Source organism: Mesitornis unicolor, unplaced genomic scaffold (assembly GCF_000695765.1).
Source record: "Mesitornis unicolor isolate BGI_N332 unplaced genomic scaffold, ASM69576v1 scaffold19074, whole genome shotgun sequence".
NCBI lineage: Eukaryota > Metazoa > Chordata > Aves > Mesitornithiformes > Mesitornithidae > Mesitornis > Mesitornis unicolor.
In genome coordinates, this window is record NW_010178299.1 from 17,709 (window position 1) to 30,942 (window position 13,234).

General features: G+C 42.4%; 1 protein-coding gene across 1 annotated transcript in view; it reads left to right on the plus strand.

The window, feature by feature from the left end:
- Window positions 1-8,069: 8,069 nt before the first annotated feature.
- Window positions 8,070-13,234, plus strand: part of PROSER2 (proline and serine rich 2) — a 13,108-nt gene continuing 7,943 nt past the window's right edge. Inside the window, exon 1 of the mRNA XM_010182409.1 lies at window positions 8,070-8,204. Within this exon, the coding sequence (XP_010180711.1) occupies window positions 8,070-8,204 (135 nt within the window). The remainder of the gene's footprint in view (window positions 8,205-13,234) is intronic.

Sequence of the window (13,234 nt, forward strand, 5' to 3'; positions counted from 1 at the left end):
TTTCTACAGATCCTGACTAATGCAACATCGCAGATGGACTTCATTGTAGAAGTACTGCTATAAAGAATAATGATTGTGGCTTTCCTTTCATTTGCAGTAATTCCAGCTGTATAAGGGGGAAGCTGGTGTTTAAACAATAATAGTAAAAAAAACCAAACGTTGCTCACTGAGGTCTTCACAAAACGAAGATATTCATTATTTTTCAGAAATGGAATAGATTTTTCCAGCTGTGTCTTTCTTATCAAGGATTTGTTTGGCTTTTTTACAACTGAGTGAGTAAAATGAGGTTTCATGACTAGAAGGATGAGTAATGCCTGACATTGGAAAGGAACAGGGAGATTCTATATTACATCTCTATTTTGTCAATAGTAAGACTCTTCTCCTCCTGCTGATCATAGCTGCTTTTTCTCTGCGTGCCTCTGAGAGAAATATTAACCAAGAATGTTGGCAGAGGGGCTTGCTGGTTGGATACAGTAACTGGAACAACTTAACTCCTGAGCAGATGACAGGTCTCAGGCTGACTGACCTTCTAAATACTGGAGCGTGAAAATAAATGAGCATATGAATGTGGCTTTCAAAGCCAGCCAGACAGGCTGTGTCAAATACTGTTACCAAGTCCTTCCTCCCTCCTTTTTTTTTATATTAAAAAATAAAAGCAAGGAATTTTAATTTCCAGTGTAAGTAGCTGTTTAAAGATATCATTTTCATTGGGTGTGTATTGATTATCCCTGTACCAAGGAAAGTCCAGGGCAAGACTTTACGGCTCTGTTTTGCCAGTGCTGCTTTCAGCTCTGTTTGCTTTGGCAGGCAGACCTTTATGTACTTACATAGGAATGAAACATGCATAAAATTAGCTGCTTTTTAAAGTAAACACCTCTGCTTTGTGCTTCAGAAGTCTTCTGCCTGCCTCCCTGTACCAGCACAGCAGTCACAAAAAGAAACTCAGGAAAGCAACCTAAAATCCAGCCGCGAGACTGTGACATGGATGTACTGGGGCTGAAAATTCTCTTGCTGTCTTAAATACTTGGCAAAGCGGGATTTGGTTCACCTTTGTGATGACTGTACCAGTAGTTACGTAAGGAAACCCTAAACCCCAGTGATACTACAGCTGTAACAAGGCAGAAGAGGACTAATTACAGAGCAGTCTGTGCCTGAAATTGTTGATGTACATTTCGTGTTTCTAAAGCCTTGGCTGTGGCAGGGGGCACCACCCTGATGTTAACAGAGGAGATTTAAAAAGAGTAACTCCAAAAGAACCGGATGCTTTCTTTATTTAAATTTGACATTTGAAGTCAGATAAGACCTTGGCTATCACCTGGATATGTTTAACACCCTGTTTAATACTGAGCTGGACAGCCCTGGGTCCAGAAAAATACATAGTTTTCCCACTGAGCAGGTACTGGTCATCAAATCTCAACTGGAGAGTACCACTGAGAGCCTTATCATTATCCTTGGGTAAGGTGTTAATCTAAAGAAAAGTAACTACTTGTCCTCAGCTTTAGTTTTATTTTTAGTTGGAGCAGGGAGATATTCTGCTGCTGTAAATGCATGGGAAATGTGAGCCCTTCAGGGATCCCTCTCTGGTGATTTAACGCACGCTGTTGCGTACGAACCTTTGCCACTTCTTTGCTTTAGGCAACAGGATTCGACTGAAGCTGCTGTTGTAGTGATCTGGGAACAGATTTTACTTGCAAGGGATAAAGTATGTGAGAACCTGCTTCATGGATTTCTCCTGAATAAATTCTGTCTTCAGGCAGGACCAGCATGCTTAGCATCGCCAAATCCTGCATGGTTATTCCACTGTTTTAAAAGAAGCAGCATTTCCCAAACACTGCAGAGAAGATGGTGAGCTAATGATGATCTGGGCTGTTGCAAAAGGTCCCTTGCCATGCGTTAGCTTAGTTGTCTTCAGTTGGTGACAGTTTCTGAAGTATAGATTCTCAAAAAGCTAAAAAGGCTGTTCTTGAAAATCCAGAAAAACCAGTTAAGAAGCACAGTATTGAACCCTCTTTTTCGGATATCTTGAGGCTTAGTTTAACGTGGTCGAAGGTGTGACCTTAAGCATTGTTTCTGAGCAAAGCGTGATTTGGAGAATTCAGTGCAGTAATTGAATTATTACTTAGGTGATGAGCACGTTGGTTTGTGATTGTTTCTTTTTAAGTGGTTGCTACATTTAATTTGAGATCCAATTCAGCAAACCATTGAAGCGTGTGATGAAATATCCTAGTGAAGTCAGCTGGATTTGAATTTTACTGAATTGGTGCCTTGCCCATCTAGTTCTTTTAAAAACCTATGTACACAGGATTAATTATTTCACTGTTGGCAGCCCTCACAAATTCTAGTGCAAGTTGTATGAATGACATTCAGTGTGTTGAGGCTCCAGCTTCCAGATTTAGAGGACTGAGAGAATCTTTGTTTTTAGTCTTAAAAGTAACGGATTTTGTCACTCTCCAGCCTGTAGAGGAAAGTTTGAATTGTCACAAATGCACCACAGAAACCAGTAAGTTTAAAACAGAGTATTGGAGTTACTTGCATTACATTCCCTTAAATTCTGAGAGTCTCACATGGTTTTTAACACCGTAATTACTTTGGTTGTAGCTGCATGGTGAGAGTACCCCAAGTTCCCACTTTGTTAAACATTGTTCAAAGATACTCAGTTCTGAAAATATCAATCTGATTTGATGCCCAAGGAAGTGTCTGTAAAAATGCTGTCGGCCTGATTCTTGTTTAGAGGACCATACTGTCATGGACTAGGGGAGTGGGGGGTGTGTGTATACTTATATATTTATTTTATTTTCTTTTTTGAATGGTCAGCATTCCTGTTTGGCCGGCTGTACTACGTGACAGTCCCTCTCTAAACAAGGGCAGGAATGTTTCCTGGTTGCTGGATGTTAAAATAACCATGACTGTTTCAGACAGCTGGGATTTTTCATGAGCAGATAAGGGAATGTGCATCATATTGAAATGCATTAGCACCTTATCATAAGCATCTGCACTTATGATACAGAGAAGTCGGAAATTAACTTGTGTTGGCCAATTTTGGTTTACCTTGGTTCCGTCAAGTGTTGATGATTGTCACTTCAGTTTTGTTTTGACTCTTCCAATGGTGTTAGGTCGACAGTTGGACTTGATCTTAAAGGTCTCTTCCAACTTTAATGATTCTACAATAAGAACAAGTTATGAATTTACTGTCTGATTCTGGGGTTTTTAGGTGCTCAAAGCAATACCTCTTTAGCCATCCCATGTCCTCCTGGAGTTGGTCAGTGTGCCCATAAGGTTCATCCTTTGTAGGCAGTGCTGTCATTTAGTCCATTCTTCTACCAGAAGGCTTAAATCTGAACTGTATATCACAAGAGTAGCACATGGGTTACCTCTAAAGCTCAAAGATTTACTCTATCTCATGTACTGAAAGAGGTAAAATAATTCAGTTGTTATAGCTCTACTCATAGGGAGATGGTGTCCATCATACTGGATCAGATGGTTTTGAGGAGTTTGTAACAGCCGTGGCTCAGTGAGGACATGTCATGGGCCAGCTGGTTTTGTTCAGCTGTGATCTTGTACAGCAGGTTCAAAGGTATGTTGCGGGAGTGCTTAATACGAGGAAAAATTCATTGTGTTATTGGACACAAATACTTCCCTGTTTTGGGAAGTGCTGTGGTCTCTTGACCACAACGTGCAGGAACCTGAGTGAATTCCTCCTCTCTGCTTGCCTTATTTTATACACTCTTCCCTCAGATCTGCTGCTAACAGAGAGGCTAATAGAGATGCAGGTCTCAGGTCTGCCCCTGCACCATCATTTTTATAAAACCTATCCCACAGTAGCGCTTTGAATGACCTCAGGGTACTTTCAGGTGTTCTTCCAGATGCTTAACCCCACAAACCCAAGCACTGCCATGGAGTGCAATAGGACTGATGGTGTGTGCAGAGCTGAGTGTGTGCACTGGTATGTCTGCATACTGCTGACACGTTCAACCAACCGTGAAGTTCATGGCCAATTCTCTGTTGCAGTTGTATCGCTGAGAAATAGCTATTTAGGAGCAGACAAAGTGTGCCTGATGCTCAGAGTGCAGTCTAGGCTTGGAGATCTAGCTCACCAAACAGCTCATGCAAGAGGGAGAGACTGATACTGTGCCTTTTTAAAAACGTGTGGTAACTCTTTAAAAATTGTCGACTCTGCTTACCTTGAATATATTGCGCAGTAAGTGGCACGATGCTGTCTGCTTGCTGGCTTTTGGCTGCTGGCTTATGTGATGGTTGACTTTTAGCCTCTAAATGTCTTCCATTTTTGTGGGATTGATCTTTTTGCCTATTAAGCTGGTCCTCAAACGGGATCGTTAATAAACTTTTTTTTCAATCTCCTGCTATTACAGAAACAATCCCCTGTAAATGCTAACTTTGAACTTCAATGGAGAAGTGATCTTAGTCAGCGAAACTATAAAAATACCCTTTTTAAAAGGACAGGCTGCACCTTATCTTTGATGGCAACTTAATGCAGTCTCTCTGAATTATGTGCCTCTGTCAAAGCGAAATTAAATCTTTGGAGGTAAAATTCAATATTAACTTCAGAATATTTCAATTTCCTCCTCCTGCCCTCTGACAAACACACATGATATGGGAATTGTATTGTTTTAAATATCTCATGAAGGCTGGCTCTAGTGTAACCAAGAAGTGACCATTTCAGCTGATAGAATCACAGCTGCCCTAAGATACCTTTTTTGGCTTAATATTTGGGACCTTCTCTCCCAATAGTACTGTAGTCACCCTTTTGCACTCTTTTATGTATCATGGTCTGATTTTTTTTCTTTATTAATCCCTAATGGTACAGGCACGCATCTTTTAAACCAAGCAAAAAAACCCCAACAAACCCACTACAATGCATTGAATGCAACGAATCCTGTTGCGAGCAACTTTCACCTTTAGTGCATCCCTGAAGGTCAGGAGGAGCAGCCGCCTGTCGTCCTGTGTCTCTGAGGATGGGTACCTTATTTTTGAGCCCTTGCTTGTTACCGAGGCAAGGTTTCCTACTGAAACAGGTCGTCTTGAAATTCATTAGATTCCTGGTTATTTAATCCACAAAGTCTTTCACTTAATAGAGGGGACTTAAAAAGGGTGAAGGGACTTCTGTGTTAGGCACGGTTAGGAGAGGAATTTGCCTGTAAAGCTGTGTGCATTGCAGCAGCACTGGACAGCCTCTCAGCAGCTGTAGATGCACAAGGCACTGTACAAATATGTAAGAGTTTCTCCCATAAAGCATAAAAAACACAGCGAAGGGGAGAAGAAATAAATGGGTTATGATCTTATTGACGCGTACCCTTCCCTTTCTGCAGGCTGCCAGGCTATTGCACAGCTCCCCAGGCTCTTCTGAAATGAGTAAAACCTCCAAAGCAGAACCAGTGCCCTATTGCTACTTGATCCGTGCGTGGGTGGCTCCTAACCAGCCACAGTCACCGCCTTTATTCATTGTTCAGGAGCTTTGTGAAACATCTGAGCTTGAGCTCCAAAATGAGTAACAGGAGCTTGCTGAAAGCAGAGTTATCTGTTGGTATTTAGAAATTGCTGCTTTAATGTTTATTACTACTGGATCTGCGTGTTCCTGCTGTCCTGGATGCAAGTACTCCTCTGTGAAGCTGAGACCTGCTTGTGCCAAGGTTTTGCTGTTGGAGAAAGCAGAGCAGCACTCTCAAATTCTTTCATCTCCCTCAAAGTTTTGGCCCATTGATTGGGTTCTTGGTAGCTTGGATTAATATCTTCATTTGGTTAGTGTTTTAATGTGGGTCTTGTCTGTGATATCAGTTGCAATCTGGAGCTGTGACCTCTCGTATTATAGTCTTTAAAATGTTCACAAAGTGTTTTGAGTATAGCTCTAGATATCGAGTAGTTGTCTGTAATACAGCACTGGGGGACTGAACAAACCTGGCATGCCCAGTTTATGCTGGGGACACCTGGATAAAAATTGGTGCTGCAGCTTTAAAGTTGTGATGAGGAATAATATTTACCTGATGCTGGATGTCAGTAGGAATACTCTTGCTGATCCCTCCTTAGAACAATACTCTTCTATCTCAACTTCTCTCCGAAAATCCTGGCATGAAATCTGAAATCAGTGGGAGTTTCCTCTGAATTTCACAGCTCTCAAGATTTCCTCTGGTAGTCCTGCCTTCTCAAAACGGTATATATGTTTTTGTGTTTGTGTATAGCATTTCAGAGGAGTCAAGATTTTCACTGATACGTTGCCTTCTAAAAATGCTGTCTGTTTTCTTGTGTATGTCTGTGTGTGGCTGTTCAGTGACGCAGGGTTTGTTGTAGATGAAGCTGCTGTGCAGGATATGCTCTAGACCCAGGGTGCTCTTTTCTAGTTGGGCTTTTTGCAGGACAAGGTTTTAGGTTGAGCCTGGGTATGTGGCAACCAGAGGTGCAGCAGCTGCCACAGTGCCCTCATGTCTGCCTGCCTTGTGGTTCTGAAAACCACGACCAAGAGCACGTTACTGCCTCTGGGGCATCACTTAGGGGCCAGTATCCTGAGGATGCGTTGTATCTATTTATAGGTGATGTTATTAATAGTAAAAAAAAGAATGTTCTTTTTATGTAAAAGCAAAGCTAAATCTTAATTGCTGCACCCACTGTTCATAAGAAAGGCTATCAGATGCTCTTATTGTGGCAATCTGTAGGTATGGATTGCGCTTCCAAGACTTGCTGGACTGCAGCCGAGCTACGTAGTGTGGGAACCTTCCCACAGGACACATCCTGGTGCTGTGGCGTAGACGAGGGAGCGTTCGCACGTACCTGTGGTAATGGCATAGCCCTCTCCCGAGAGGAAACGATCAGCGGGATGGAATTGTTGCTCAGTATTGGCAGATGCTATCTCACTGCTATGAAACACTAATCAGCTTAACCAGGAGGCTCTGGTTTCTCAGCTGACAGGGCAGGGAGGAAGGAGAAGTAATCCAATTGAATTGGAAATGCAGACTTGACTTTGCTTCTCATGTCGCCTCTCGAACCGTAATAAAGGGAGAAGCACTTGGGAAGCAGGACGATCTCATTTTGTTTGTACGGTGTCAGAGTAATGGTATCCAGTGCCCAGCTGGTTGTGTGTAATGTGGTACCTCAGAACCACCTGTTTTGAGGAGTGCATCGCTGCTGGTTCCTGGTCACAGGCAGGGTGGGGGAAAGATGGGCTGTTCAAGAACAAGGTGATTTCTTGTTGCAAAGGATGTTTTTACGTACTGGAAAGAGAAATGAGCTAAATTCTGCTCTTTGCCCACCCCCTGTTTGTGCTGTTAGTGCCCAAGGATGACTTCTGTCTTTGCGATACTTTGAGGATGAAGGGAGAAATTCTGCCAGAGTGTTTTGGGAGATGATGGCAATTCAGAGAGGTGTTACAGAACTGAACACTGGGATGGCTTAAACTGGGGGCTTTTGCTCCAGTAAGCATCTTCCAAATGTACAAGCATGATTTCCTCACGGCTGAGTGAAATAAAAGCTCTGTAGACTTAAAAATGCAATTTTGCTATGTAATGCGATGGCACAAAAATGGCACCAACTTCTGTTCATGGATCTTTCACCAGAAGTAGTTGGCGTAGAGATTCTGTTTCCCTCATGTGATCTGATAAATAGAATTCTTGTCTGAAAGCTGGTAAAAGATAAAGACATTTGAAATGGGTCAGTTGGTATCTCAGCCCATGGGATTTTATTACTGTTAATGATGCGTCGTCGTGGAAAACACAAACTGAATTGGTGGGACAGGTATGCAGGGTCCATGCTTGTAAATGTAGACATCTGGTTTGAAAGCACACGAGATGGGGTACAGAGCCTTGATACATTGGATTTTTGAAGTCACCTTTTGGGATACGACCAAGTTTTGTTTTTTTTTTTTTTCAAAGATGTGTTCTAGTGCATAAAAATATGCCCTTTAATAACTTTTTTATTTTCCACACCTTTTCAAGTATTTTCAGTACCAGATTTAGATGTAATGCTCTGTTCTCTGTTTTCAGAAATGAATAAAGCTAGCAGCCCTACGTAATGCACTGATGGCATTCAACGCTGCGTCAGGATCGATCACTCAAGAGGGTGTGATGCCTAGAAATCTCCTCTCAGATTCTCCTGAAATGGCATCCGAAACCTCTCCAAAGCACGCCCTTGGGAGCATGGAGAGGGGTGGCAATGTGGAGAACCGTGGCAGCCAAGTGAAGTGCAGAAATCTTGCCTTGGTAAGTGTTTAATGAGCCTTACGCATAATGATACAAATTACATTAGGAGCTTTGTTCACGTCACAGGATTTTAATTTTTATTTTAATTAAGTGTTGGGTTTTGCCATTTATAGTCCTAAATAGTTGCTGGTGGTCTTGGTGGTTAACAAACCGAAAGGCCAGAGATAACTCCTCTGATTTGGTGCAAGAGCTGGTTATTCTGGTCTGGTTGAGGTGCTTGAGCTTGGAGGTGCTGCTCTGTCCACTCCTCCCAGAGGGCTGGGAAGGGGTGTAGGGAGCACACATTGCACTGGGCAGCGCGGTGCAACCACACCGCTCGTGGTGCACGGTTCAGTGCACGTCTCTGCCCTCACCTAAGAAACTCGTAAAGAGACTTAAGGATCATGTTGGTTCTGTGCACTGTTTTGTGCTTAAGTTCCTTGTTGACACCACTGAGTGAAGGTCTCAGCTTATTCTGCCGTCATGTAATTAGGTGAGTAACAAACACGTCACCATAAGCAAAGCTGTCTTCACATTAGTGAATATGAGTGTGTGGCCATTTACATAGTGAGTAATTGAGGGAGTAGGATGCGCTTCTGCATTTTTCCAATTAGCAGGATGATTCAGGCAATGAACTCAACAGTACTTTGTACTGTGACAGGCTAAGCCTAGAAAGCAGGTATGGTTCCTTGTGATGGTTTAAAAACATACGCAGCCATTTGAAGAGCATCCATTTTTAATTGAGCAAAGAGCACTCCAGTAAACATGCTTTCCCTAAATGGAAATCTGAGTATCTGTCTTGCCTTAAAAACACGGCATTAAGTTTTCCATATCTTTCCCTCTGCCCTCCCTGTTAGCTTCCTTTTAGTGAAGTAGTTTCTTGCTGTGAAAGAATAAGTGATGAAAATAAGTCAGCAAGTTGATACGTCAAAAATGCTCGGGGTCTTATGCTACTTTGTGAGCTTTTTGGCATTCCTTCTTGGTTGTTTTTAATGAAAATACAACTCAGTTAATACTCTGCTGTGTCCTTAAGGCAGCCTGTGTTGCTAGTTAAAACACAAAACAAGCACTACTAAATTTAGCCCCTTTACTGTTTCTGATCTGCTCTAAAACAAAGTTAGAAAAGATGAGGGTGAGGGAGATAGCACAGCCAAGTACACCATTTGGACTCGGGTATTTAGAATATGTTGTTTATTATATGGAAACTGGCTGGATCTTAAAGAATTACAGTAGGAGTTGCACTTTGTTAACGAATTACAACACAACTTTACTCAGAGTTACGAGTTAATTTTATGTGGTACTCTGACTCCGGTTTCCCAGGTTATCAAATTATAGCCAATCATGTTTCCAGGGGTTTTATTCTTAGCTGCGGTAGCAGGCATGAGACCGGCCAGTCGAAAAAATCAGTATTGAATAACAGGGCTATGTATAAGTCAGTATATTTGTGCAGTGTCATCCTGAGTCTGCTGTGTCAGAAAAGGACACGGATTCCCTTAGCCTAACTAGACCTTGCTGTGTGATAACCCACGCGATGATGCATCAGCTGGAATTGGGATCCCTTCCTGCTCTGTAATGCAGTGATTTATAGGTGGAGTAAAAGCTCCAGCAGAGCTGTGCATCAGCAAAAGAAGTTCCTGAAGCCTGTAGCTGGTCTTGGTTTAGTTTGTGCATGAAGAAAGTGAACTATGTACCAGCAAGTTTAATTCTGGTGCCACAGCTTCCCTGCCATGGCTGTTCCTCCAACCAGTAGGGGTCATATCCAATAAGGCTGACAACTGGCAGGTGTGGAACAGCAGGTTAGGAAATGGAAATGCTTTTCAGTGAAGGCATAATTTCAGTTGAAGTTGGAGAAGGGGTCCGTGGTGAACTGAACATGGAGGAAATCCTGCCAGTTGTAACTGAGGAGATAGCACTCAAGTCTTTAGTGCTGCTCAGATCTTTCCCGTTTGTGATCGGATGTAAGGAAACAGCATTGTTGCGCTGGCTGATACCTTTTGTCTGTTCAGTACTGAAACAGGCTTTAGAAATCCTCATGATAAAGAGCACTATTCTTCAATTGTTTCTTTTTCTATATTCTTGTGTAATTGTGTATTAAAACCATGGCTTTTACAGTCCACTAAGCAGACGTGGGGATTTGTAAGAGGAAAAGCTGGTTGCTGGAACATGGTCCTAGGTACCTTAACTTCTTGCTTCAGTGGTTTTGTTATAAACGTTCAGAGATGCAGAAGTTTTGATGGCCAAATGAGGAGGGGATAGATAACTTTGTGTAGACAAGTAATAGATTTTCTTATATATTTATTATTTCTAATAATTTCTTACTAGACTAATTCTGAGAAAGCGAGGGGCAGATTTTGAGGGACGCTAGACCCTCATAACTCTGAAACAGAAGCAACTACAGACTTACCTGCCTCTTCATTTAGCACTTCTCTGGGTTCTCTACACCCAGAGACACAACAAGGAAAGTCAGGGGTGACTTTGAATCTTTTTCTCACGGCCTTGCAAAGGAAAGAAGTGTAGCAGTGCTTTTTGTGGCAGGCCTGTACTGCTGCAGGTTTCTTCTTACTCCATTACAAAAAAAAAGAGGCTCATAAGCGTCTCTGTGTCAAACTACATCAGTCACTAAATATAACCTTTGTGTTGAATGTGGAATTCAAACAAACCTCAGGGTGTGATGATAGAGACAAACACTTGGACCGGCTTGAGCCCACACTGACCGCTTAGAGCTGGCTTGGCTGTTCTTGGTACTGTGTGTTTGCACTTGCAGTCCTGGCTGTCGGTCTGGTTGCTGGTTTAGGAGTGACTGGGAGATGGACGTGAATCGCAATGTGCCGAAAAGGTCTTAAAATTCTGTGTGTGAGATCCTTACCAGTCGGCTCTTGTCAGTTCTATTTAATTTTGCCAGATTTCTCAGCTGCTTCTGACCTACGCAATGGTGCTTTTAGTTAATCTGTGACAATTGCAGTCCTTAAAGCCAAATTTATGGGGTTTTTTTAGATGGAAAGCAAAGTGCTGATGTCCTGTCTTGATTGCAGTAGAATTTTCCATATAAATGATAGATGTTCAGGTCTGGATTTATGCTGCCACATTTATCACAGCAGCTGAAGACAAGTACAAGAGCTTGCCTTTAGATGAGAGGAATGTTTGCTTTCATATTTTAATCTCACACCATCTTTTATAACCATAAAAGCTATTATATATGAGGACATGAATTTGCACATATATTCTGGTTTCTCTTTAATGAAGGTGGGATCCATATGTATGCTTGGCAAAGGGATGAGACAAGTGTACCTTCTGGATACTTGAAATCAGTTGCACAACCCAAGGGGGAGGGTAAACAGAAACACTGCTTGGCAATTCTGACTTCCAAAACTCAGTCTTCAATGGCACTCCCTGGTGTGTGGTGTAAGAATTAACTTGCAGTGAAATACGGTTGCAGCAATTTAAGAACACTTAATTCTGAGATAGAACCAGGTCTTGGCTTTTTCTTGAAGCAGTTTGTCTTGTTCCATCGACTGAATAGGCACAGAGCGACGTCTTAAAGCCAATCCTGCTTTTTCAGTGCTTCACTCTGGTAATTGTACTGTGCATCCATTCTCAGCCATGAGTAACTGCTTTAGTTTCTAGGTGTGAGTAACATGCTAGGACAATAGTATCACCTATGAAAATCTCAGGTGGTGGTGAGCTGTGCTGCTTAGAACTGCACTGGTAATAAGCTGGGTCAGTGCCTGGGATCTGTTGATACGACTGCAGTACTACACCTGTACCTCTGAACACGTCCTAGTGACAGGTTTGAGGGATGGTGAGTTTTTGTTACTCTCAACGGATCATGCTGCGGGTTGTGTTTTATTTTATTTTATTATATTTTTGTCTTCGGTTCAGACAGATCATTGGTTAATGCCACAGTTCATCACCACTCTTTTTGGGGGCGGTGGTGACCTCTAGAGTTTGGCCACTTTCTTTTGGTCACTAAGTGGCTTTAATTGACAGGTGGCCATGATTGGAAAGAGATGCCTTGCTTATTCCATTTGTAATTTCTCCAAAGAAGCTCCTGCGTGGCACTAACAAGACTTGATACCCAGTCACTGAAGATGGTTTGTCACTGCCAGGTACCTTGTATAGTGCTGGTCACATTTTGAACCCTGGTTACGTAAACAAGAGGAGCGTCCTGTGAGTGGCACGAGCTGGTTCAGAATCAGAAATGTATTTCACACACTCAGCCATTTAACTCGGAGTTGACCTGGTTATTTTGTAGTTTTATCTGTTGGAGCCTAAAAATGAGTTGTCATGGTCTTTATCCTTTTTGGTTCAGTACAGATAATTCAAATGCAATGGACTGGGTTTTTTAAGTGCACTGCGTTACTGTCTCTCTGGCCCATCCTCTCTGAAGAGATCCTGGGATTACAGTGTGGTTTTAGGAATTACTGGTTAAGGACAGATTTTGTGTTTGTTAACCCATTGCCACCTTTTTCCTCACAATTTGAGTGTGCAGAGTCTAGTGATGCTGAGCTGCACTTCAGATATATTCTAGGGAAAGTCCTGGGAAAGACTCCTTTCATAAAATTAAGGTGGTTTTCCTCCTTGATGCTGGTACTCTGCAGGCTTTACTGTACTACAGAGTCTCTCACCATGTCCAAGTACTTTGCCAAATAACGATGCAAAAAAGCCCCAATATTTTTTATGGCTGTTTGGTACTTCCTATGGATACAGCTGTCTTTGGGCAGGTGGAAGCCATTCCTTACTGAGTGTGGAGAGAGCTATGCCACACTTTATCCACCTTAAATTGATGTTAGCACGACTTGGAAGCAGTATGCCTTAGAAAAAGAAGAGTTGTTCCTACCAGCAGGGCAAGTAAAGAGGAAGAGGGGCTTGAGAGCTGCTTGCTTTGGACCATGAGTGTAGAACGAAGGTGAAGAGTCTGACTGCTAGCCAGGAATGACCTTGCTGTGAAATGTGCCAGTGAGAATGTGCATAGAGTGCAAAGTGCCTTCAGGATCTCTAAACCACATTGTTCTGCCCCAAAGTGGGATGTGGTAGATAAAGGTTATTCCTGC